This window comes from Amphiprion ocellaris, chromosome 3, assembly GCF_022539595.1.
Source record: "Amphiprion ocellaris isolate individual 3 ecotype Okinawa chromosome 3, ASM2253959v1, whole genome shotgun sequence".
Taxonomy (NCBI): domain Eukaryota; kingdom Metazoa; phylum Chordata; class Actinopteri; family Pomacentridae; genus Amphiprion; species Amphiprion ocellaris.
In genome coordinates this window covers 18,014,176-18,041,796 of record NC_072768.1, presented here as the reverse complement: position 1 = coordinate 18,041,796, position 27,621 = coordinate 18,014,176, and the positions used below count along the sequence as shown (strand labels likewise).

Here is a 27,621-nt window from a genome sequence, read left to right as displayed (position 1 = left end):
AAATCAGTGATAGGTTTAAAAATTTAATGGACCTTGGACCATGGTAATATTGTTTATTCAACAGATTTTAAAGTCCATTGTTATTATACAGGTTTGATGCATGATTTCATTCAGATTGTTTATCTATCACACTGTATTATCACACATATAAATCATTAGAAAGTAGTTTCCATTTCTATAGAAACATTACCTTCTTTTTCTCTCTTTCCACAGCACATTGTCTCAGTGTTGTCATGCAGTTGTGGCTCTACTCTATCCCTTCACCTGGCAGCATACATACATCCCTGTGCTCCCACCATCCATGTTGGATATCGTCTGCACTCCAACTCCCTTTATAGTCGGCCTCCTCTCCAGCTCTCTACCTCGACTCAAAGAGCTGCCCATAGAAGAAGTAAGTTGTATGTTGTTTTCTGAAATAATGCCTGTGGTGCCTTTGACTCTGGGCATTTCCTCCACTGAACAATAGTTCCAGGAAATGACATCACTCTCTCTCTCTCTCTGCTCAGGTCCTGGTGGTCGACCTCGGCAACAGCCGCTTCCTACGACAGGTAGAGACTGTAGAAGCATAAATAGCACAATGAAAATCTGTCTGTTCTCACAGTTTTCATCATGTAGCTCCATTACACGTATAGTGATCTTACCAGATGTGTGGATACAATATGTTAGTTCACTGCAGTGTTTTTTTTTCCTCCACAGCTGGATGATGAGGACTCCATTCTTCCTCACAAGCTGCAGGCGGCACTGGAGCATGTGCTCGACAAGAGGAGGGAGTTAGCCTGTGAGAAAGGAGATCTGCCCAATGGTGACTCAGCACACTTACTCATGTTTTTGTTGTGATGCATTTTTATATCTCTGTTGATTTAGTAGAGACACCAAATATACTTAGGATAGTGATATAAACTGGTCTGTGGTTCCCACTCTTACAAAGAAATTAATTTCAGATTATTTAGCTGACCTAACCCTACACTAATTAGAATTGTATTGCTCAAAATAACACACATTTTTTAGTTGTTTCAGTTGATTTAAAAACTAAAGCTAAAAAAGGTTTAGATCAAATTAAAACCTTCTTAGCATTATAGAGTTTTCAGAGTATTATAACAGCTTCTCGCCTTTTATTTCATGTAACTTTTCCATCACCAAACAGATCCCTAATGTTAGCTGCCAAATGCTTTTAATATAAAATAAATTTGAGGCACTTGAAGCACCTAAGACTTATCATACTGCAACTTGATTATAGTTTGGTGGCACATCCAAGTGAAATTTCCATGGGAACTTTCCAGAACAACTTTATTATTTTCAAGGACTGTTGTGTCTGACTGGGTAGCTACATTCTTGTCTTTCAAATTTTTCAGGTTTTGTCCTAAATAATGAGCCTTTACTGAAGTGTCCTTACACTCTTTTAAAGGGGCATTAAAGGGCGATGAAACTCATAAAAGGAATGTAGTTGTTAAAATGTGACACCACAGAAGAAATGAGGCTGTAAACTACTGCAACACTACATCACTGCTTGCCTGATGTTGTCACAAAGACAGGAAACCTTAAAACTGACAAGAAACCTTAAGTTTTCAGCGCAACACTGCCATTATGCTTATATCACTGCTGTTGTATAACGGTCAGAAGGTTTAGTTCATACGTACACACATGGGTCAGGTTCCTTATGAGGCTGCCTGTACATGGGGAGTTGAATTTATTAATTTTAATGAAAAAAAATGTAACAGGTATGACATATATCCCATTTTTAGCAATACATTTAAACAGTATTTTTTTTGCAATTAAACAAATAGTTAAGATACTGTGCAGAACCCTCAAACTCCAAGGCTTCTGGTAAAAGCTTGAAAAACACAGCCTCCTCTTAGGGATGATATATACACAGAACTGCCTTATATTCCTTGATCCTTGAGTTAGAGCTCTAACTGGCCTTGTGAGGCAGTGATATACTGTAGTGCAATATTTATGGCTTGAGAATACAGATTTTGGTCTAAAAAAAAACCCCTTTTTTTAATGTGTAAAAAGTATTATTCATGAAGTTGGACGTATCTGGGATTTTCAGTGAGTAGGGAGTTTATTTTCCTACATTCTGAGTACGAAAGTGTGATTGGAAAAACTTTTACCAGACACTGATTGAGTCAGTGGCACTGATCAGTTCCTTTGCAGATGCATCAATCATTCTGTCATATAGAACAGTTACTTAATCTTTTCTATTTCACTTACTTTTCCCCCTCTTTTCCTGTTCTTTTCTCTCCTTTACGTCCTCCCAGACTCCAGCTCCCTCAGCACGGTGGTGTCGGAGGCCTTTGTACGTTTCTTTGTGGAGATGGTGGGTCACTACTCCCTCTTCATGGGTGGAACAGAGAGGGACGATGAGTCTGTCTCCTCCCCTACACTGCCCAGCCCTTCCTCCTCCTCCTTTCAGCGGGAGGCCTTCCGTAAAGCGGTCACTTCGAAGAGCTTGAAAAGGTTTCTGGAGGTGTTCATGGAGACCCAGATGTTTACTGGCTTCATCCAGGAGAGGGAGCTGCGCAGACAAGGCCTAAGAGGTACTGAGATTGGACTCGTTTTGCAGGGAAGTATAGAGTCTTTTAAATAGAAATACTAGTTGCACCACTTTAGCTTCTGTATAATTTTGAAGATTGATTTATACTTTTTAGGAATGTCTATCTCATTTCTAGATAAGAGGGAGTTTCTAGGAAGTTTTCCCTTAGACCTAGAAGAAATGTTACACAAATTAAGATATGTGCTGATTTATTTAGTTGCTTTTTGATCTCTGCAGCTTTTAACATTATCACATGGTTTTAATCAGCAGAAGAACTTTGTTTACAGCAGCTGTTGTGGAGCTTTTAATAGAGAGAGAATACTTTTTATACAAGAAGTTATAAAATAACTGAAAAAATGGAAAGTAAACTCTGCTGGCAGGGACTGTGATCCAGTCAAAAGCTTTAGCACAAAATGGATCATGTTTTATCACCTACTGTTTTCAAGGTGAAGAATTCCTCCGTGATATAGTCATAGTTTTTGAGATCTCTATACAAATGTAATAAATAAGTTGCAGTTAAATCTTGACTAGTATGGCAGTCCATAAATACCCACTCTGTATTAGTTAAATACTACTCCAGTGGAGGGCAGAAAATATGTGACTTCATTAATGAACTCATTATTTTGTCTCCAGGTCTCTTTGAAGTCAGAGCCCAAGAGTATCTGGACTCGCTGCCTGGAAGCGAGCAGCGAGGGGTCAACAAGTTCCTCAAGGGCTTAGGTGCGATTTGTTGAACATCCTCAGTCAATCAGCTGATCTCTTGAATTAATCAACTGTACTGTGAAACTTTCCAGTTATTATGGAAAGACGTTGTCTCTGTTAAACATGTCTTGATGTGGGTCTGTTGCCTTTTCCAGGAAACAAGATGAAATTCCTTTCCAAGAAATGAGACTTGGTGTCAAGCTGTCATCATTGAAAGCCGGGAAAAAAAAGGTGACACACTCCCTGGACGTGGAAAACATACAGATGGAGATGTGTCATTAGGCCAGAACAAAGGGAGAGTCCCTGAAGTGAACTGGACTTATAGTTTGTGAACACGTGGGAATCTGGGGAAAGTTAGGGTTTCGCTTTCAGCTTCATTAGCCAGTCATTCCATTAGCTTGGACCAAAACTTCCCTCCAGCATGATAAAGCAATGTCTAACAGTGTCTAGCATCACGCTGTAAATGTTTTACAGGTTACAGTCAATCCTTACAGTGTATTACTGAATAGCACAGCACAGTGTAAATGTTTTAGGAACAGTGTTCTCGGTCACTAACTTCACCTATGGACCTGTTGGGAGGAGCATCACTGAAGTTTCAGTTTGTACAATCTTATACATTCCAAGTATTTCTATAGAAGCTTTTATAAATACAATAGTACAACTTCCTTGTTGACAGGAGGCTTTTAAGTTAATTTATATTCCTTTTCTAGATAAACTTAATCTCTTTTTTAAAAATTTCCTTCAAATGAGTGCAAAAGAACCTCCTGTAGTTTGTAATACGCTTTATTTAACAGAGTCTAGTCCAGACTGTTTGTAGACCACTTTGGGTTGTCAGGTATATGTACCACTGTTTTAAGTAAATGTACTTTTATTGGAAAAGTAATGAGCACAGAGACTGAGGAAGGAAATCAATGTGAATGTCTCTCACTTGAGTTTCGGTAGCGGATGTGGGACTAGAACTGAAGAATGATGTGTATGTTAGGCCGGTCAGTATCAATGTGTTTCACAAAAACAACTAGGGCTGCCTAAACTTGATTGAAAATGCAATGAAACTTCATAAATAAAGTGATTTGATTTAGACTAATGACTCCTCTTTCTTTCAACCAATATGACATATTCCAGAATTTTAGAAACTATATTAACTTTAGGCATCATTTTCAATCTATAATGTCACTTTTATCAGACAAAGTTGTAAAGTTGGTATAAACACCAGGTGATCAACATTTAAATCTACACCACTGGCCAACAAACCACTGTAATTTAAGAGAGGTAGTTTCACATTTGTTCATTTAGAGATAGCTATAGGTACAAGTTTGGTATTGGTAAAGTTATGGTAACAATTTGATATGAATTTAAATGCTAAACATGCTTTGTGCAGAATACACTTAAAGACCAAGACCCTTAAGTCCTTTCCTCTGTACTTTCTGGTAAAAAGGGCAGGTGAAATACAAAATAAATCTTACAATATTAGGCAACAACTTTTATTCTGGAGCAACAGGTCACAAGAACAGAAAAACAAGATAACAAATCAGCGAAATGAGACTATTTTAAGACAAGATTAAGTGCTGGAGACTTCAATAAAGAAATTGAAAACACAGGAGGAACAATGAGCGATTTTATCAGTATCAGACAACATTTGTTGTTTCTGCATTTTATGAATCTGCAGGACAAAATTTGAGCAGAACTGTGAATGACAGATAAATAAAGCTAATTACTTAAAGAATAAATAACTGGAAAGAAAAATCCCAGGTTACGACATCACCTGTAGAAACTAATAATGAACTGAAACCAACACTCTGCAATACCCTCAACATCCAGTGGGCGGCTCTGTTACCCAGTTCATGTTGTCCTGCACATGTTGCAGGGTCCAAAGTTGAGAATTACATCTGAGACAATTACTCCTCCAGGCCTTTAATGACTTGCACAGCCTGCCCAGGTCCAAAAATATTATTGATTTTGTCTGCTCATGTGAGGAAAGAAAGGGGGAAAGTGGAAGTGAAAAGAGATGACAGGTGGCATTCCCATAAAGAGTTTTCGAAAACCGATATTTTGTGTAACTTATATTTAGCTCTTTTTTCAAAAGTAAAAGCATTATAGTGAGAACCTTTGTAGTTTCTAAAACACCTGACGAGAGGCAGCACGGATGGATAATTGAATTAGATTCACTCTCAAAAGTAGTTCAGAGGACCTGCTTCCACCAATTTGAATAAAGGTAAGGTTGCAAGACAAAAAGTCACACTTACTGAATTTTGATAAACCTTTTAAGTCACAAACGTTGTTTTGATGAGCTGTGTTGACATAATGTTGAAAATTACACCAACTTAATATTCTGTGTAATTTAAACTAAAACTTCTGCTTCACTTTGTTTTTTAACCCACATTGTAGTAAAGGAACTGAGTTGGCTTGATTTCTGAAGCATGAAGCTTTGAATAAATATGTTTATTCTACTAATTATTAAATAACTGATCATTTAAATTATCACTGAAGAGGAAAAACAAAATATTTAATTTGTTGAACATAATTTCATTTGAGGTTTAAGCATTTGAACATTCAAATCTGTGGAAACTTACTTCTCTTGTTTGGTTTTTAGTGTTCTAACATATTTAATGTTGTGTATTTAACTTACTGTGACATAAGATAAGAATTTTTTCATCTTGAAAGAAATTCTTCTGATATTGCTCTGAAAAACCTAATGACAAAAATGTGTTTTTGCTGTACCTGCCTGTACCTAAGAAATGCAGTGCCTAAATGTAGAAAGCAATACGACATGAAGCCTGATTCTTTTTAAACAATGAGACACTACCATGCCCAGCTTTATAGCAGTGTCTGTTCAGATAAAGTGGTATAAATTGGTTAAAATATCAACACCTATTGTTCAAATCCAATCTAAAACCATTCCTCCACACATATACAATATTTTAGAACAGTATTCTCTGCTTCTCTCTGTCATTTTGCACTACTGTGTATATACACTACTGTTCAAAAGTTTAGGGTCACTTAGAAATGTCCTTATTTTTTCAGTGAAGATAACATTAAATGAATCAGAAATACAGTCTAGACATTGTTAATGCGGCAAATGACTAACGACCCCAAAGTTTGAATGGTAGTGTGTATTCTTTTCTAGATGTGTAAATATCTGTATATCTATATACACTACCGTTCAAATATCTGGGGTCACCCAGGCAATTTCATGTTATCCATGAAAACTCACACTTTTTTTCACGTGCTAACATAACTGCAAACGGGTTTTCTAATCATCAGTTAGCCTTTCAACACAATTAGCTAACACAATGTAGCATTAGAACACAGGAGTGATGGTTGCTGGAAATGTTCCTCTGTACCCCTATGGAGATATTCCATTAAAAATTTCCAGCTAGAATAGTCATTTACCACATTAACAATGTCTAGACTGTATTTCTGATTCATTTCATGTCATCTTCTTTGAAAAAAACTACTTTTCTTTCTGAAATAAGGACATTTCTAAGTGACCCCAAACTTTTGAACGGTATCTAATATATATATATATATATATATATATATATATATATATATATATATATATATATATATATATATATATATATATAAAAGTAATTTTTTTCCCCTATAGTCATTTCTATAGTCTCTTTTCCTTTTCCTTATTCCTAGAGTGACACCAACAGCCAAAACCAAATTCCTTGTATGTTGTGTACACACTTGGCCCGTAAAGTTGATTCTGAAACCATATATTGTGCATTTTACACATTTAATAACTGGGTCAGGTTGTGGTTGAACTTGAATAAACTTTATTGCCATTAGAAATAAGACTGTAAAGGTCATTTTAATCTCGTTTTTGTTACTCAGTCTACTTGCTGAGTGCTCTTATAACCCTGTTTGTCCCTTTTCCTCAGTGACAGCTTCCTCAGCACTGTTGTTTTTTATTTATATATATATATATATATATATATATATATATATATATATATATATATATATATATATATATATATATAAATAAATAAATATCTTGATGTTATTTCCTTTGAACCCCCCTCTTTCCTTTCAGAGCCCTCCTCCCTCCCTCCCTCCCTCCCTCCCTCCCTCCCTCACCCACCCTCACCCTCCTCCCTGTCGTCATTACGTGTTGACCGGTCAGACCTCCTCTCCCCTCCTCTCTCTCTCCCCCCTCCTTCCCTCCCTTGCTCTTTTTCTCGGGCTTTTTCCAGGCTTCATGTCATACCACGGCTAATTCCTGAAATTCTTGCCCTCCTCTCGCTTCAAACAAGCGGCTCCAGGAAGGAGACGAGGCAGCAGAAAACAAACAAAGAAAGAAGAAAAAAAGAGAGAGAATAAATAACAACCCTGCAGTCACTCTTTAAATGTAAAAGAATAATTAAATTATATTGTGTTTTTGCTGTACCTGCCTGCCTCCACGCCTGCCTGCTAACAGAGTTCCTCCAGGTAAGCTAGCAGCACAAGTGTTTGACTTTTTAAAGTGTTGTCCAGATATTAACCTGCGCCTCCAGTCGAGTCAACTTCCAGTCTTGTTGAGTAACGTGGATGTGAAGTCACTGTTTCGCCGCCTTCTCTTTGAATCACCTCTGTCGGAGATAACATTCCTCAAATGTCTCACATTTCTTCGCTCAAATTCCTACATTTTTCCTTTTAACTCCAGCGGTGCGCTGAGCGGAGCTTCAGCCGGAGCCTCTCTGGCGTTTTCTGCCGGATAACGTCACTGCCGGGCGCTCAAACATTAGCGCCTATCCGGGTAAAACTTTTACACCGGGATCATTCAAACCGTGTATTTATTAACTCGCGGGATTAATCCAGAGTTTATTTCCACACCTCTCCTCCTCTCTCAACAAGTGTGAGTAGACTGGAAGTTGTCTGACAGAGCGGTTTGTGGCTGATTTAATGTTTCTCTGTTGGTTTAATTGTTTTTAACGTGTGTTTTAATAATGCAAAATGCCAAGAGTGGAGCAGGACACATCTTTAAGTCAGTGTTAAATGATGTAAAGTGAAAATAGTACCAGCAAAATAAAAATAAAAGTACTTATTATATATCCATACATATATTAGAGTAGCTTAGTAGATTCCATTCAACTTTATTCTCATTAAAGCAGTGCAGTGTAATGTTAAATGTATAAATGCAACAGCTTTAAGTGCCTAAAACAGTATAAACAGTGCACATAAGTATGCAAAATATAGGAATATCCAAGATATATAAGTAATGCATATATAGTATATGCAGTACGGGTATGGTTGATGCATTTCTATCTAACAAACTGGGTTGGTGACGATGCTTCTTGCTGTTTTATGTAATTTTGCAACATGTTTTTCACCTCTCAGATAAATGTAGTGCAGTGAAAAGAACGTTTTCCTCTGAAATATAATGAGGCAGAAGTATAAACAAGCAGCACAATGAAGAAAAAAGAGGTGTAGGTTAAGTAGGGCCGCAGCAAAATGTTGTTTTCTGAATTAGTTAGTTGTTGGGGTCTTTCAAATGTCAGAAAATGGTATAAAAAATGTTAGTCAGGGAGGACAACTGTCTTGTTTTGTCCTCAACCCAAAGATTTTCAACTAACTGTCGTGGAGAAGAAACAAAACCAGAAAATAGTCACTTTTAAGAAGCTGTAATCAGAAAAATGACTTTTTTCATAACAATTCCTCCCAACAGATGAATTTATTATCAAATCTGTTGATCATTCATTTAATAGTTGACAAATTATCAGTTAATAGCTGCACCTCTAAAGTAAAGTGCAAGTAAATTGCTTCATTTCTCTCACTATTGTGTAAACATCTCCAGCAAAGTTATTCCTTTTGCAAAGTGGCTGCTTCATAAACATTAAATCATTATACTGCATATATTAAGTTATTGAATTATTAGTGTTTATGCATTAAGCTGGAAGCAATGTTTTCATACTGTAGCTGACTGGAATAGTTAATTTCAACTCTTTTAAGTTGATTACATGTTTTGTTTTTAAACTCTTTTTCTGCAGAGTAACTAAAAAGAAGTAAACCAAGTAAGGAACAAGCACTTCAGAGTTGTACTTAAATCAAGTATAGAGGATGAATGTAATTAGTTCCTTTACACTACTGGATAATGTATCATTGCTGTCCTTCTGCCCTGCTGTTTATTCTCAGTGGTAGTAGCAATATGGACATTTGCTGTACTTTGTAATAGTTTGGTAAATGTACTTTACTTGAGTATTTTTGTTTTCTGCCACTTTATGTACGTTTCCTATGTCCTTTTTATCGTGCTTCATTTATTTGACACTATAGTTTGCGGATTAAGATTTTACAAACAAACAGCATGTGGAGTAGTTATCTAGTAATTATTATTTAGCTACATGTCAGCCAACTGTATCTGTTTACACCTTAATGGATCAGCGGCAGGAAATCGATCACTTGCGTGTCTGAATACCACGACTGAAAGTGTGACAGCAGCATGGCACGTCTGAGAAGTTATAGTACACTGCTAGAAAGAACAGAAAGTTAACCACAATAAAAAAAAATTGTTGCTATTGAATTTTCCCATCTCTGACTCAGCCAAATCTGTTTGTCTAAAATTGAGCTTCATTTTAGAGGTTATTTGATAGTTCCCACAGTGATGTGTTAATCTGCCCTGTTCTGTGAAACCCCCCAGAGACAGCTCCGACATGTCAGAGAAAAAAAAGACACAAAGCGACTTTAAGTAGAGCTGCAACTAAAGAATATTTTTTCCATCAGTTCATTTAATGGTTTTCTCAGTTAATGGGTGAACACTGCAAAAATACTTGCCTAAAAATACCCATCACAAGTTCACAGAGTTGAGATGCAACAGCCCAAAACTTAAAGATCTCTAATTTAATTTGATAGAAGACCAAGAAAATCAGGAAATATTTCCATTTAAGACACCGGAACAAGGGTATTTTTGGCGGTTTTGCTTTCGAAAACAGACCCGAAAGACTACCACAACTGTTGCAGATACATTTTCTGTCAATCAATCTACAGTTTCAGCTTTGCTTACAGTATACTTTTTGATCTCATAATCATGACATGACATATTACCAAATGTGTTTCTCCAAATGATAGAAAATCTTCAAAATTCCATGTTACGTATGATTGTGTAAATGCAGTGAACAGGCAGAGTGAGTTTTTTTGATCGATAGCTAACAGAAGACTTGTCGGTGTGTGTCTGTGTGTGTGAGTGTGTGTGTGTGAGTTAGGGTGTCCTGTAGGGCAGCTGAGCGGAGTGTGTTTTCCAGAGGAGCAGCAGGTGGATCGGAGCAGGGTGACAGTGTGACTGTTGGGTAGAAAACACACCTGTCAGAGCCTCCTGTGAAGTGTCTGACAGCCAGAGGAGTTTGGGTTTTTTCCAGGCCTTGGCTCTTTTGTTTTCAAGGCTTTGGGTTCACTGTTGTCTCAGACAGATGAATTACATTGTAATGTGAACTCTGAGGTTGTGTTGTTCGCACCGCGGTAGCGTTTGTGTGTGTGTGGGTGGATGTGGCTGGGCCTAGAGGTGGATGTGTTTGCGTGGGTGAGTGAGTGGAACAAGCGGGGAGGCTTAAAGTACGTAAAGGTGTGTGAACAGAAGAAGAAGTGTGTTTCATCCTTGTTTGAGTCACAGTGTGTGTTTGTGTGTGTGTAGAGCTGCCCTGAGACAGGTCCTCTCCACAGCGGAGGAGTTTTTTTTTCTTTTTTTTTGCTGTGCTCATCCCACATAGCGATCATTCCTCCTCCACTCTCACGAGAAAACGAATAATGCCTCAGATATGAGCCTTGTAGAACAAAGACTTTGTGCTCCGCCCTCCCCTCCTCTTCCCCCGAGAGAGCGCTCGGCTCTGTGTAGTGTGTGTGACTGCGTTGTCCATTGATTCCGGCCAGTCAGATGGATCTTTATGTTTGGATTATCTGGAAGGGATCTTAAGAGACTCTCTGTCCTGTTTGTCTCCAGCTCTTTTCCTAATGACATTCAGAAGGGACAGAGAGGAGTTGAGGCTGTAGGATTAGTATCTTAGTGAAATATGAATGACTCAGGAGAAGGAAAATTCAGAGTCTTGACTGCCCCGCTTCACGTTGAAGCATCACATTGTGTATTAATAGTGTTACTGGTTTGTTTACTAAGTTTTTCTCCCAGCATTTCTAGCCCTTAGGCAGCATGCAGCCAATAAAGTTATATTATATACAAAGAGATGCTGATAAAAGCTTATGAAGCAGCATTAGTTTAATATTTGATCCCTTTTTTCTTGATTTTAACAAATATTTGGGCCCCTTTAACACTCAAGTTTGACACTGACTTATTATCAGTGTTAAAAAATCTGTTTCTTCTAGTAAACATTTTACATTCAATATTATACACCCAGCAATTGCAAATTTATCTAAAAAAAGACCAAATAGTGCAGGTGCTGTTTTTTTTTTAGCTTTCCCACTGTAACCAGCTGCCTCCTGCCTCTGGAAACTACAGCTAGCAGCAGGCAGTGGAGTTGTGGGCCGTATAACCAAAACACTGAGCTGAAAGATGTAGAGTTGAAGGCAGCTGCAGTCACGTTTTAATTCTCTGCTGGTCTGTTACTGCAGGTGACAATCAGTTGACTAAATAATCAGCAGGTTAATTGATAATGAACATAATCTTTGGTTGCTGCCCTACAGTCGTGCTGTAGTGGTTGTGTTTTCAGCATGGGAATTAGAAGAGGTGTTTGCTCCCTACAATATCATATAAACATAAATCTGTAACATCTCATTTTCAAGGTCCATTGTGTTATGTCTGTGTGTGTGTGTGTGTGTGTGTGTGTGTGTGTGTGTGTGTGTGTGTGTGTGTGTGTGTGTGTGTGTGTGTGTGTGTGTGTGTGTGTGTGTGTGTGGAGCTTGGAGGCTCCTGCCGGTGCAGCCCAGCAGGACTCAGTGCCAGAGAACACGTGCTCTCAGCAAAGAGCCGACAAAACAAACCCGTTCGTCGCCGCGGTCTCTCACTGCGACTTTATTTCCATCACATAGCCTGATCCCATACCGCTGCCTTATTTTCAAAATGTTTCCTGCCTTTACATTCCCGACCTGATTAGTGGAGATTGTGACCACTTGAGTACACACACATGCTCACACACTCACATGCATACCTACGCTCCATTAGTGGTGGCAGGTACTGTTGCTTTTTCAAATATGTTTTTCGGTCTCAGTGTGGCTGTAGTGAGGTACAGCATCAGTATTTATATGCTGATGTTTTACCATGTTCACCATCTTAGTGTAACATTTTAGCATCCTAACATTTAAACACATTTTGTGAGGTTTTTTTTTATTTCTTCGTAAAGTTATTTTTTTGGCCTCTTTGGCTTTATTAGATAGGTACATTGTAGAGGCAGACACGAAAGTAGGGAGAAGAGTGGGGGCAAGACATGCAGTAAGTGTCCGTGAGCGGGAATCGGACTCGCCCCTGATCATGGGTCACCCACCCAACCAGTTGAGCTAACCGGGCGCCCCCATTTTGTGAGTTTGTAACAGACAAACAGACATATTGACCTGATTATGGTGCAAAATGAAAAGTCAAATTCAACCAGTGTTTTTTACATTTTCATCCCATAGCAGATTAGCGTTTCATGTCAGTGGTGGAAAAGGAATAGTCGTGGGATTACGAGAGTCATCAGGATGCATCATCTGGGAACCACGAATGTCTGTCTGTGCAAAATTTTCCAGCTATTCGGTGAATAGTTGAGAAATTTCAGTCTGGACCAAAGTAGTGGATTCTATGACCGACTGACATCTTCATCCACCCACCTGTTCATCTTTGGTCGAGGGCAAAAGTGAACTGAGGCTGAGCTACCTGCAGCTTCTTGTGGGTTTTTCCTCTGCTTGGTTATTGGCCTGTGTGTGTGTGTGTGTGTGTGTGTGTGTGTGTGTGTGTGTGTGTGTGTGTGTGTCAGAGAGAAGACTTCATTGTTTGACTCCTGTGTTAAAGTTTATGTGTGTGTGTGTGTGTAGGGGGGTTGTTCTTTGTTTCAGTTTTCCTGATAATTTGTTGCCATGAGGGTGTTTGTCTTAGTTAGTCAGTGTGTGTGCAGTTGTGTTACGGGGTCTGGGGGGGAAGTTGAGGCTGGGGGTTTCGTGGCCCCCTGACTGCAGCACCAGCTGGGGGATTATCCTGTCGAGGCAGATCCAGGGAAGAAGGGGCCACGCTGGGGGTGGATGAGGGACGGGGGCTGGAGGGGTGAGGGAGGCAGGGAGAGGGGGGAGTAGAAGTGGAAGGAGGGGGGGGTTGTTTTAAGGCATGGCTTAGGTTAATTAACCTCCTGGACGCTTTGAGTGAGGCACGGAGCTGCACAACTAACGGTTTATGGCCGCCGCAAATCTCACAGTGACCTACAGTGGCCCTGAGCTGGAGCTGCACTCAGTTCACAATCAGTTACACAAACAGTACTACTGTCAAATTTGACTTGTGCTTGTTTATTTTCCCAAAGATTTGTTTTGTTGCCAGCTGCCAAGTAGCCGGTCGGCTCGTGATCAAGATTAGGGTTTATTGGAAGGTACAGCAGAAATAACTATGTAAGATTTCAAACTAAGCTTGTGGTGTTACATGTAGAATTTCATTCAGAAAACCTTTACTATATGTTGTCTGTAATTAATCTTAAATTAAACTTATTTGCCTCGGTTGGTTGAATGTTTTCAGCCATTTTCTTATGTTATAATGCCAAGAAACAATTCAAATATTGACATAAATTTTATTAAGTATGGGATAAGTGGCTGGCAGAACTTCTGAATAATTGTTTTTAGCGTAAGCTGGTAAAGTAATCACTTACTTAGACCTTCACAGTCTCACAAGAGGAGACCTGTTAACTAGTTGATTATGAACTATGTCACACTTTCAATGTGGTGTCGCTTCAGATTTTTCCTTTAGGGTTATCCAGAGTTCAAAGGTTAGACTGTTCAGTTCACCCTTAGTGGAGACTTTGCAGTGCATTTAGTTAATTATCCAGTCTATAAAATGTGAATCATTGCATTTGAAAGAGGTAAAACCAGGGGATGTTTGGCTCGAAAAGGTTTGGTGTTATGCACCTGTTCACTTTGTAGATTGATTTTATACACAAAATAATGTCAAATGTGACTTTTCAAATGAATTCTCAATGTCTTCCTGAATTCAGGGTATCTTTTTTATCTTAAATATTATTTTCAGAAGCCCTAACACTATAACCATTTTTTATACCTTTGCGGAGGAACACCGGTACCAACACTGATAAAACCTTTTAAAAAAAAACAATCTATCTTTATGTGTATGGAGATTTGTCAATATGTTTGTGTTTGTCCAGTCTCCTCTTTTAGCAAATGTGCACTACTGCTGTGCTTCTGTGTTGGTGTTTGTGTGGGCATGTGTTTAGTTTATCCGTGTGCATCTATATGTGTACATCTGTGCATACGCTTGTGTATGTGAGAGAGAAAGAGATGGGGAGAGGAGCCGACTGGCCGGACGTTTTACAGGAAGCGCTGTGGAACATCAGGGGGCTCAAAGGAAGCACAAAGGGGGGAAACAGACAGGCTGGAGAATCTTACTCACTCCTTACAACACATTAATTGACTCACTCTCCAATCTCCTCTCAGCCATAGCCTCACATTTATAACCCTGTACTTCCTCCACACGTAACACACTCTTATGTTTGGGATTAAAACTGACGCAATGGTCACAGCTTTCCTCTTTGTTGCCCTAAATGGACATGGAGGTGTGTGGCTTCCACAGCGGCAGGAAGACAGTCCAAAAAAAACCCAAAAACGAAACACTGTATTGACTCATGACTTTACGGGGGCTTTCTTCACCGAGTCCTACCATTGTGCCCGTTTTCCATTTTTCTGCTGCGCGTCTGCTGAGAGGAAGAGGTGGAGCAGGCGACTGTCTCATACTCTCCACCGAGATGTATAAGCGCTGTGTGCACATCCTAAACAAACTGGTGCATTGAGAAAACAGGATGTGAATCTGTTTCAAGTCAAACATCCCCACTCTGTCACCCTGCCCTGTGGATCTCACTGCTGTTTGGATGTTGTTGTTTTTTCTGTCATACAGAGTCAATGGAATGTCAAGTTAATCTGCTGGTTATTGTCGTCCCCTCCCACCCGAAACAATGCATAAACAAATTGATTAGAACCTCAGCTGAAGATTTTAATAACACAGTCAGTTATAGCACTGATGAAGAAATGGGCAACCTAAAATGCCCCCTGGCCTTAATATCCTGGTATGATCCTCCTTGGCATGTGTGTCTAAGTGTGTCTGAGGACAGTGATCCAACTTTAATGTGCCTCCTCATTTATTGACTGCCCCTCCTGTACGGCCCTCGCTTCCTCTAACACCAGGGTGCTCCTTGCTGTTTGTTTACACGTTGACACTAATCTAATTAATGATCTGAGGAGCTTTTACCAAGTCGGATATTGTCTTGATGTGATCATGTACTGTAGTCACTGTAGTCATATGAACTTAGTGACATTGTCTTTTATGTGTCCTTTATTTTATTGTTCACCATGATGCATTATGTGGGCGGCTAAATGTTTGACTCCTTGAGCTTTTAAAACCCTGTCAAACACCAGCTTAAGCTCAAAAAAGTGCACAGTCTACAAGTGTGGAAAGGATTACTCCGGTAGTGAAAAATATGAATATGTGCCAAATTGTAGCACGATTAAGGAGTTACAACCCTTCTTCTTTTTTAAATTAATGTATGGAATAATAACCTCAGGAAGTGTAAGTCAAACTGAATCTAAAAGTATCATATCTTTGTGTACAGATTTATCAGAGTTAGGAAAGAATTATAACTCTTAAGGTAGCAAAATAAAGTTTTAAAGTACTTTAATTTCCTCTATCAGCTGTGTGTCACAGCCATGGACCATACATTAAAGATGGATGTAGCCTCCTGGTTCTAAAAATGAAACCGACGTGGAAGTTCCTTAAACATGCATTCTTTCTCCTCTGGTTTCAAGCTAAATACTGATTGTACAGAAGTCTATAAGAAAATATTCCTACTTCTTACTTGATTAGTTCCCTCTGGAAACTTTTTAATCATGAGTTTTGTTGTGTTAATCTCTATTTTTTAGACTTCTTTAATACATGATGTTCATTTTTAATAGTATGGTCTCATCTAAAATTAAATAGACAATAAAGCAGGCTTTAGGGTGTGGCTACTTTGTGATGATTCTCAGTCAGATTGGCCCCTTGCTTATCATGTCTGCTTTCAAAACCCAAGATGGTGACGGCCAAATTACAAACTCGATGCTTCAAAATGGTCCACAAACAGCTGGCTGATGTCATCGTTGCTACAACCGTCTTTTATCTAAAATATGTGGCCACTGTGACTGCAGTTATTCGGTACTGGTAGCGTGCAGGTCAAATTCCAATTAGATATAAACTAAATGTGAACAGTTTAATTGATAATACTAAATAAGTTATAATTGCAAGCATTTTCTCTTTTCTGTTTCTGTCATTTCCATCCATCCATCCATCCATTATCTATACACCGCTTAATCCTCACTAGGGTCGCGGGGGGGGGGGGGGGGGCGGGGGGGGCTGGAGCCTATCCCAGCTGACTCAGGTGAAGGCAGGGGACACCCTAGACAGGTCGACAGTCTGTCGCAGGGTGTTTCTGTCATTTCTGTTTTGAAAAGTCTTATATCAGTGTTGTTTGCTTGCTTACTTAAATATTTTTTTAAAATAAGTTTCTACCCAAATTTGCACTGTGGGAAAGTAATGTACAATATGTTTGAACATGATATAAATTTGCTTTGTATAATTACTATTGAAATAACAGTATAAATCATAGAGAACGTACACAAGCATACTTAGTGTACACCAGTTATTCTTTGTCAGATTTAGGTTTAATTAGTATTTCCTTTTCCACAGTAAGTTGGTAGGATGAAATTTTGAGGAGAAATTTGTAAAATTGTCTTGATTACACGTCCACAACACATCAGTTTTATCCCTTTCTTTCTTTTCTGTCCTCCCACCTCCAGATCCATCATCACCGTCTTCATCACACCTGTGGATTGCATACAGGCAGGTCTGCTCCTGCAGCAACCTCCCTCTCCTTCCACCACCATTAACCTCAACACTCTGACCCTCCACCCCCCGCTCTGTGGTCCCCTTCCGTTGTCCCACCACGTCTGCGGAGTGGGTGCCGGCTCCCTCCCCCAGGGGTGGGAGTGAGGAGCTGGGGGATGGACTCGACAAACCCCTGGAAAACGATGCCGAGGGTGTGTGGAGCCCCGACATCGAGCAGAGCTTCCAGGAGGCCCTGGCCATCTACCCCCCCTGTGGCCGCAGGAAGATCATCCTCTCTGATGAGGGCAAGATGTACGGTACGCCCATCTCTGTTGTCATACTATCTGTGTACCTTTGTCTTTTCTAGGGCATGATAAAGTTCACCGGCACAATGGGGTTGAGGATTAAAGTCTAAAGTCTCGCTTAGGAATGTAAATTTCAGATTCAGCTGAGACCATTAGCACTGTTCTATTAGCAAGATCCATAGTTTGCGTCCTGGGCTGGGGTCTTTCTGTGTGGAGTTTGCATGTTATTCCTGTGCATGCGTGGGTTTTCAGCATGCTCTCCGGCTTCCTCCCACAGTCCATAAACATGCTGAGGTTAATTGGTGATTCTAAATTGTCCATAGGTGTGAATGTTAGTGTGCTTGTTTGTCTCTCTGTGTAGCCCTGTGATAGACTGGTGACCTGTCCGGGGTGTCCCCTGCCTTCACTATGAGTCAGCTCTGATAGGCTGCAGCTCTCTTGCAAAACTACTGAGGATAAATCAGTGTATAGGCGATGGATGGTTAAGACCTAAGCTGTGACCAACAGAACAATAAAAATCTTTTTCAAGAAACTGCTGAGTCAGCCACAGTTCACCTATATCTTTGCAAACTCCATGAAGTGAGTCCACCCTTATAAATTATGTTTAAGTTACATTACTTAGTTATCCCCCCACTTCAGCTCTGCCTCCTGAGCTGGAGGGAAAGGTGCATTTGGCAGACCAGATGAGACAATGGATCATACTGAATATAATACTGGCTACTCTGCGGTGCTCCAAAAAAAATGGACAGGGAGGCGCAAACATTCGGCTTACTCAGCGATTGCAAAACCACACCTGATCATTTGTTTTTTGATGTTATGTAGTTTGAAAGTTTTAATTAGTGCCTCTATTTGTGACATGTTGACTTGAGGTGGGAATCAGGTCGAGAATTCTAAAACATGATGAAGTCTGCGCAGATCAGCTGAATTTGTCTAACTTCTAGTATTTAGCTCATTATCTCAAGGACATCCTGAGTACGCTTGCTTTGCTGTCAGACATATTGATCTCATAGTGTCATCATTGACTATAAATATTTAGTTCCTGGTGAACAAGTTGTTTTGAGAGTAAATTGAAGAAATCACAGCAACGCGCCTTTTCCGTACATGGCAAATTGGTTCTGTGATTTCAACTACAATTTTACTGATATGTCACAGAAAAACAGAACTCGAGATGGACCTGAGTGACAAAGAAGTACCAGGCTATAAACATGCGAACTGTGAGCGTCTTCCAATATAAAGAATATTTTCTGATTTTGTGAGGCACAGTCAGACAAATATTCACCGCTGCACACTTTTTTAATATGATCTGTACTTAATATGGGCAAACAATTTGTTTCACATACTCTCTCCCACACTCACATTCACACATTCATCAACGCTCCTTCTGTTCATGCTTCACATCACTCTTGTTTCCTGTGCAGCTGTCAGCTCCACTTGGTCCCCTAATACAGAGCATGATAGCATGGTGTGTCAGAAACAGGCACATACACTCGAATCACTTATTCTTCTACACATACTTTGCACAGAATATGTTTTTAAATTTGTTGATCATCTATCAGAAGCTATATTTCCATTTACAATATATGTTCAAATAAAAAATTCACCGAAGTAGAGAAGCTGCAGTTCTATATTTTAGCTCCACAACAGTGACAACAGTCCCTTCCTACTCATAGTACACTGTTTGTGATTCACCAGCACGGATGCTAAATTTGTTGGGTTATTCCCTCAAGTAAACAGAGCAGAAATTTTGCTTGGATTTTCTGCGCTGGAGCTGAACCATATCCGATTTGCTTTTTGCTTTCATTCGATTGTAAAATAATGATTTGAGGTTTGCAGCAGCAACATGAGTATAGTGCAGATCTTTCCCCAGCGAATCTCTGGATAATGTCATTTCCAAACAGGTGCTGGGAAGGTGAGGTGACATTCCTGTCCAACATTTTGCTGAAAGATGTTTGGTGACAGATGGTTTGGCCGTCGTGCGTCCTCCTGACTGTTTGATAGTGGATCTGGTCGGTGGAAAACAGAGCGGACGGAGGTAGTGGCGCTTTCAGACAGCCTCTGTCATCGCCTTGTTTTGTCACCGTGCCAGACAGCTCCTTTAACTGTTAGCTTTGCCTAGCCTAGCTTAGCCACCTATTGAGGTCATGGCCATCCTGTGATCAGCACTTAAACCCTTATAAAGACTGTAATAATAGTTGGAGGGGGGCGCAGTGGCGGGAGGGGCAGGTGTCTCATTCTGTATCACGGGGATGGTGGGGTACTGGTGAGGCAAAGGTGGTGGGGGTGGGGTTTTTGACAAGGAAGGCACTGAGGTACCCCTTCCTCCCTGTGGGGGTCAGGGGCAGGTGATGCGCGCCAGGGAGTGCGTCGGCTTGCCAGGAATGGCATGTGTGCTTGGGAGCCGGGGGGTTCAAGGCAGCTTGGCTGTAACCCTAAACCAGAATAGACGTTTACCCTTTGAGCGCCTGAGGGGGAGGAGGAGGGGCGGACAAATAAACACCAAGGTGGGCAGTGGTGCCTTGCATGGCCTGGAGGCACAGCACAGCTCTCTAACACCTGTCCACACTGTGCATGTATCTATATGTGTGTCTGAGAGTGAGAGAGGTAGAGGCTGTTTTTGTTCCCTTCTCTGTCTTCTGCGCTATCTGATTTACTACCTTTATATCTCTTTGTCTCACACAATCTCTCCTTGTCCTTTATGAACAATCCTTTCTCACTCTGTCAGTCTGTCAGTTGGTCTTTCTGCCTTTCAGTTTGCCTCCAGCTGCTCTCTGAGTTCAACCTGACAGCCTTGCGGCAAATCCAGATTTATGACTTAAGAAATGAGGCAGGACTGTGCATGGCCCGCTTTGCCCTCATTGCCCCTAAACAGCCAGCGCAGCCCTTCCCTAACAGCCCTTATAGCCCCTGCATCTCCCCTTTTATCGCCATCCCTGAGGTCACCAGTGGCCAACAACTCAAGTCATTCAAGCAACCGCGATCAATGCAAAGCCACTTTGAAGGTCTTTAGTGTTGTTAATGCTGTTAAAGCGCTGATGGGGGGGTTTAAATCAAGTCGGCAAATCAAATATCAGCTGAGAATATCTCTAAAGGCATACATGAAATTGTAAAGTGATGACTTGATGGTTTTTGAATTGTTATTTAGTCTTCTTGCACAGGCTAAATATGGACACAGACAAAACACACTCCTCGCAAAAAAATGTGTCTGTTGGCTGAAAGCGGCATAGTCAGAATTTCATGTTGAATTCCCCTCTGAGGAATGAATGCCGTTCATTGCTAAACAATATGATACTGAGTCTCCAGGCAGCGAAAGAGAAGGAATGTGTTCGGATCATCTTCTGCATTGTAAATTCCTAAATTGAATGGAATGTTTTTTACCCCATATTCAGCATATATTCACCACATTTTTTCCCATAATGTTGTGCATTGTGCTGGCCCTCATGCCCATTACTCAACAGACCTATTAGCTCGCTTATTAGGGACGGTGTCACGGATATTGTGGCGGTTTTGTGCTCCAGCAGTAATTCGACATGCATCTGCCAAGGAAAACATTTCCTGCCTTGTGTGGATCTCAGCGAGAGACATGCCCTGTGGTCTGACCGAAGGCCTCATGCTGCAATAATGGAGAAAAATTCCCAAACTTGTACCAGTGTGCTGACAGCTCGCACTAAAAGAATGTGGCCCTGGAAACATGATTATCTTCCCTATTTATTTGCTGCCATATATCTGCCACATTAATTTATGGGCCGCTTTTGCAATTGTAATTGTTTTATTTTATGACGCCTTTTAAACACTTTTTTTTTATTTAGCAGCATTAACTCTTGCATCACACCATGTTGTGTGCAGCTGTTTGGTTTCGTCACATTGGATTTCCTAACATCTGTGTGAGAAGCACATTTCTCACATTTTGATGCGTCTTACTTCCAGCGTAGAAAAAAAACAGAAAGAAAGATTGCTTGTGTTAGTGAAGTGGATAAAGTCAACAAAGCTCCCCTCAGTAGTGGCATATTTTTCTGTCAGTACAGAACAAAGAACCCACACAATGAATCATGCTCCCACTGAGCTCTGCTTGTGCAACATGTCAACCCAGTGTCGGTTTTTGTCAGGCGATGCAAATATGTTTTTGTCTCAAGTCATTCTCATTAAGGGTATGATGTAAAGGTCGGCAGAAACCAACAGCGAGTCCTCACTCAGGTCCAAACTTTGGCAGTAAAGTGAGAGATTCACTAGTGACCTTGACCTGTTGAGGTTTATAAAAGCCTCTTGAGCCTGTTTTCAAGGGCTTTTCTTTCAGAACTATTAGGGCGACCAGGGGTCCCACTTTATGCAGGACTCCACAGCATTTTTATCTTAAGTCCTGCATCCCAAATATTGAGTCCTGCATTTTGATGTGCAGTAGTTCTTAAAAGTCAACCCTGCAGGAAAGACACTTTTCTATAATCTGTCTTTCATCCGGCGGCTGTAAAGAAAAGAGGGAAGGCAGGCATTCAGTCTCTGCATACATGGGTCAAGTGCAGGTTAACCTGTCACTGTCTCTACTGACTGCATGCTGTGCCTAATGGGGAAAATTGTGAGTCACCACAAAGTGACAGCCGAGGCCGGGTTCGGAGGAATATGTCAGAAGCTGCCGCATACAAAGAAAATACAGCTACAACAAAGACTGTAAAACTGGGTGAGGGCAGTGGAAGGCGATTCTCATGTTGTTTTTTTGAGAGTTATTTTTGAATTTCACACAGGGGGAGAGTACAACATGAAGTGGTACAGTACATGTGAGTCTCAGAGGAAACATGTGACTCAAACATAGATGTGCCATGTGTACTTTATACATAGCAGTATATCAAACTCTAAGCTTTGCCTCTCAGCATACAGACATACTCTTTGGCCCACATTTGGTGTGTTGGGATCTCGTCAGATCTAATACTCGTGCCATTTCTGTGCTTGAAGAAACACTTGTACCTACATATGTTTAGCTAGAGATTGTTAGCAACATTCAAATTATTCTCATTTTCACATTCTTTATTGTAAGTTTCTATTTGCAGTTAGTTGAAAACTGTTATTATAAGCAGCATAGTAACACAGAACCACTTAATGGAGAGCAGTAATTGATTATTACCAGCCCCATGTATAGCTGATGCCCTGATACAGTGCGATATAATGTCAGTGAATGAGGTAAGTCTGCTGTTTTTCTGGGATCCTATTCTACTGTCTTACCTGCTTTCTTCCAAACGGATTGTGATTTTTGGAAACGTGTTTTTTCTCTTGTCCAGGAAACAAGCATCAGTGTTTTCTTTAGCCAAAATGTTGAAATGCACTGTTGTATAGTTACTGTAACAAGTGTTTTTCCTACAAATTGCTCTCATATTGGTACTAGCTGTTAGTGTTTCATGTGCCACTGGTAGGGGATATCCCAGATCATATATTGTGCTGTTTTTAGGGGAGAGTCCCTGGGTGGAGGGGGGGTTTCATTTGAGCGGGAATAGCCCTGTCTCTGAGCTTCAGCCTCTCACGGGATTTGATGCTCTGTGGAGGGTTTTTGAGGAAACCCCCTGCGGATGGCGACTTTCTGGAATCTTGACACTGCTCCCTCCATCCCTGTCACTCTTTTTCTGCCTGTACTTCTCCCATCTGTGTCTCACAGTGTAACCAACAGGACAGCCATGTAACAGGTCTCAGATCAGCAAGGTGGAGGGATCCAAATAGGTCAGACACCTGTTGATCTGTCTATGCATAAGTGGAGATATGCTCAAAGTACCCTGCATAAACCTCTGCAACTGTGAACACACTTGTGGCAGGTTATGCAAATATACCATGACATCAGTGAAATGTACTCCTTTCTTAGATTTAATGTGCTTTGCAAGAAATTCAAAACAAACTCAGCTTTTCCTGTAAATATGAGTCACCCAAAGAAATCCATTCTTTATCAATAATCCATTATTTACTTGAAATTTGTGAATAAGTTCTTAAGAATTTCCTCGAAAGAACCATGTAATATGCCACAGTATACTTTAAGCACTTTATATTAAAAAGACCTTGAAAATTAAACAAAATTACATTGCTCTAATTGAAGTGTAGACAAGGAATTTTTGTGACACAAAAACATAGTTTAAGAAAAATTCTAAAAATTGGTTAATGCTTCAAATAGTTTTAAAAGTTTTGGTTTGGGGGAAGAAGAGAAAAATGTGAAAAACAGAATATGTAATTGTACATGGATAGTTTGAATTTCAAACCCACGTGTTTCTCTGACTTTAGTCTGTTGATTGTTTTACTTCATCAACCCCCATATCCTGTTATGATGAGCTCAAGTATTTCCTTCACTTATACATGTTTCACATTATTATGTTTGCACACTTATGGTGCCTTTCCTATTTTATGAGAAAGGAATGAACTTCTCTTACTCAGATTTTGAAATAAGCATTCAAAAATAAATAAATAACTAAATAAATCAAATCAAAAATTCATACGACTTTAATGCTAGTTGTAGTTTCTCTTTACTAACACATACGGGACCTGTTGCTGGAAGCAAGGCTTGATAGAGATTATTTCAGAGCTCAGCAAGCTGCATCAAGGCTCTATCGGAGGGGAAATGACACCCAGCCAAGACATTCCTGCAACCTAAAAGTGACCTTTGTTTTCCCGAGCAGACCCGGTGGGGCATGTGTGCTGTGCAGAGAAAATGTAATGCTGACAGATGTGCCTGCAGAGACTGTGGGAGGTTGTATACAGTTACACTTAAACATGACCTCAGCGATTAAGTAAACATAATTCAAGCCTCGATTTGTGAATAAATCTAAACAAGATGATGTTCACACGCACACACACCCACATCCGGGACATGGGATAATGTCGTAGCAGCAGATGCAGCACCCAGTGTGGACCAGTCAGTAAATAGGAATGCCAAGAATGCACTGAGCTGAGAGAGAGACACCGAGAAGAGGAGAGAGGGAGAGATCAGGCCAGGCCAGTGATGACCGCAGATCCATTGGGGAAGGGCAGATTTATGAGCAGCCAGGCCCAGGGGTTGACTTGGGAAGGGACACTGCAGGCCTCCTTCACTAACCCCATCCACCTCTCCCTGACCTCTGCCATCAGGCCCAAAGAGGAGGAGAAGAGAGGGCCGACTGCTGAAGCAGTTATTGTCATGTCTTTCAGGATGATCTCTGCTCCAGGAGTGATAACGATAAATAGTTTTGATGTTTTGGATTGTGTTAAAACTTATGCTCTCTATGAATATGGAAGTAATTTAGGGATATTTGTAGGGCTTTTCTTTTGTACGTGTGCAGATTTGTGGCGTTCACGTCTAGTAATCCTTTTCAAATCCACCTCCTGACGGGAAGCTGGACTAACCAGTCAACTTGCTTGATGGACTGATTTGCGCAACAGCTTTTGATATTTATTGTGTGTCTTGACAACAACATTTGCTATGCATATCTGCAGTTACATTCATAGATATATTGATTTACAGAAGTTGTTTGGGTGTGATTTGCGACCATTGTGAACTGATCAGTGTAGATTTTGAGGAAATGCGGGCGATACATCCACATGAGTCATCAAAATGTGTGCAATAAAAACAGAAAAGAAGTAGAGGAGATTTATTTTGAAAAAATGCTATAATGTTACTCGAAGATGCAACAATGCCTCTGGGGCGTGTCTTTTTTCTTAAGCACTGTGTGATTTTACATTCATAAATATATATCAAATGAATTATGAGCTCATACAACCACTGAATCTTTTGTGGCAAATGTAATTATCTCCACCCCACAAGCACACACACACACACACACACACACCCACACACATACACACACACACACACACACACACACACACACACACACACACACACTCAGTCAGCGGCTCCCCTCCTTGGGCCCCATGCAGGCAGGTTAATAGTCACGAAGGGGCCAAAAGGTAAAAAGAAGAGGAGGAGGCAATTGGGTATCATTTGTTTTGTTGTCGTTGTTGTTTTACATTCACTTTTAGAAGTATTGTTTTCCAGAACTACTTAGTGGCTCTAACAAGGTCTCATTCTCTAATGAATTTGATTGATGTTCTAATCAAAGTTTCCTAAAACTCATCCCAAGCCCAGATCCGTGCATATCTGTTTTGAATGTGCAGTAAGTTTTGAAACTCATTCAAACACATATGGAAGTTCAGGGGGTTCTAATTATTTTTTAAATTAATTAAATGAATTGATTTATCATTAAATAAGTGCCACATGCACATTTAAAGAGATCACTCCCCAAAACAAAAGACAAAAGAGAACAGAAGAGCGATATTAAATCAGAAAAGCTGATCGAGAGAATAAATATTTAGAACAATAGAGAATACTATTCTTGCTTTGAATTGTTACTTAGTGCGTGAATTATGTGTTTTCCTATATATGAAGAAGGACCTTTGCACTATAAATTGATGCAGAAAAAAATGACTAGAATGCAGGAAATGGAGTCTCTGACACTTCAAGCAATCCCATTGAAAGTGTAGCCACATGTGAGTTAAATAAATGTTGTATAGCTAACAGTTCCCCTTCGGTTTGCTGTAGGGGTGCACAGGATGGTTTGATATTGGTAGCTTAGTATCAGTTATGATATAAACAAACCAAATTAAAGTTACTTCATTTGCTAATCCAGTTACATTTTCAAGAAAAATCTCAAGACGTACACGTTTTCAATGACTTTTGGGTTCTTCATGGTTTTCATGTTTAACATTTTGTATGGTTTTTCAATCTTAAATTTTGTTCTTATAACTTGTTATTCTGTTTTGCCTCGTTTATAATTTTGTACAATTTTATTCACTTTTACAAACTGAGTACTTGCACTTTTCCTGTCAAGATGCGCAGCAGTTTGGTCAACTTAGAAACATGCCAGCCAGTTCAGTGGTGTTTTATGTAGTAGCAGTCTGTGAGCAAAACTCTTTTTTGGATGTTTTTGTTGTAGTACAAAATGGGTAGTAATTGTGATTCTGCTTTACAGAATCATTTCTGACTTACACTCGTCATTTGTAATATTGTGATGACATTTTTACAAACTCACAACTTATTATTTTTCCTAAGTAGCAAAACTCAGCAGTATACTTGAACTCTGGAAAACCCTGGCTTTGCTTCTACTGCGTCACCTTTCAAGCCCTTAAGAAATTTTTCCAGAATCAAATTCCCTCCAGACACGTCTGTGACTGTAGGCGGTGTGATAAACAACATCAAACTGTGGACCAGTGGGTAATGGTATAATGTTCCTGCTGACTTTCCTGCAGCCTTGGCTGGCACAAGTTCTCTGTCTGTGCTACTCCCATTGGATATCATGATCTCATCGCTGTGTGACTGAGTTGCCTCTCTGATCTCATGGGTGTGTTGGAGGGTATTTTTGATGGGCCCTTCCCCAGGCACTCACACTAGGAGTGGCGGGGCATCTGATACGAGAACATGAAGCAAAGCCTTTTTGACGACTCCTTAATGAACTTGTTTAATGCTTGAAATACGTACCTGACCAACTTTGAAGTGTGTCCTTTTCTTCGTTGGTGGCAGAATACTTTCTAAAATCATCAACACTAAGATGAAAAAATGTTTCCTTTCAATATAGGAAGCAGTAATAGAATTGTTTTGTTTCCACCGTGCTTGGCAAAAATTTCCATCTTTTGATTCAACTTCAACTTTGGTGCTTGAAGTTGACTTGCAGCTGACATGATGACTTACAGTTTGATCCAGTTTGACAGCAGCTTGGGTCCGGGAGAGTCTTGCAAATCCATGTAACTGGTTCAAAAGAGTCTGACTATGAAAGTAAAAAGATGGTCTGTTTTTCTGAATTCCTGGAAAGAATTTTATTCATCTGTAGGACATGCTCATACATCTGTGTCTGCTACTCTGTAAATCCCTATTGGATACGCAATGTACATCTAACTGTACACTGAGTGAAGATAAATCGCTGGGAACTGGAAAGGCTCGCTGCTGTAATGTGAGGAACTCAATACAGGCAACTTAATGTTCATTTGAGGTCAAGTACTGTGAGGACTTTTACAAAGCTCTCTGTTCGTCTTTTCAAGAATTTGATTGCGAGGAAATGTGGAACACTTTCTTAATCCCCGGGGAATTAAAGAAATATGCTTTTAGGGGCTCAAACAATCGGCGGGCG

General features: G+C 40.1%; 2 protein-coding genes across 6 annotated transcripts in view; both read left to right on the top strand.

The window, feature by feature from the left end:
- Window positions 1–4,315, top strand: part of si:dkey-82f1.1 (DENN domain-containing protein 2A) — a 34,986-nt gene extending 30,671 nt beyond the window's left edge. For both annotated transcript variants that reach the window (XM_035940596.2, XM_023293460.3), the window contains exons 15-20: window positions 214–391; window positions 507–548; window positions 697–802; window positions 2,259–2,537; window positions 3,167–3,253; window positions 3,391–4,315. In XM_035940596.2, coding sequence (XP_035796489.2) covers window positions 214–391; window positions 507–548; window positions 697–802; window positions 2,259–2,537; window positions 3,167–3,253; window positions 3,391–3,422 — 724 coding nt within the window. In that variant the 3' untranslated portion in view covers window positions 3,423–4,315. The remainder of the gene's footprint in view (window positions 1–213; window positions 392–506; window positions 549–696; window positions 803–2,258; window positions 2,538–3,166; window positions 3,254–3,390) is intronic.
- Window positions 4,316–7,396: 3,081 nt separating this feature from the next.
- Window positions 7,397–27,621, top strand: part of LOC111584328 (transcriptional enhancer factor TEF-3) — a 40,843-nt gene continuing 20,618 nt past the window's right edge. For 2 of the 4 annotated variants that reach the window (XM_023293464.3, XM_023293463.3), the window contains exons 1-2: window positions 7,397–7,675; window positions 17,171–17,515. In XM_023293464.3, coding sequence (XP_023149232.1) covers window positions 17,509–17,515 — 7 coding nt within the window. In that variant the 5' untranslated portion in view covers window positions 7,397–7,675; window positions 17,171–17,508. Of the gene's footprint in view, window positions 7,676–7,769; window positions 8,082–17,170; window positions 17,516–27,621 lie in introns of those variants that run through there. The other 2 variants (XM_035940594.2, XM_035940592.2) reach the window with 2 other exon arrangements.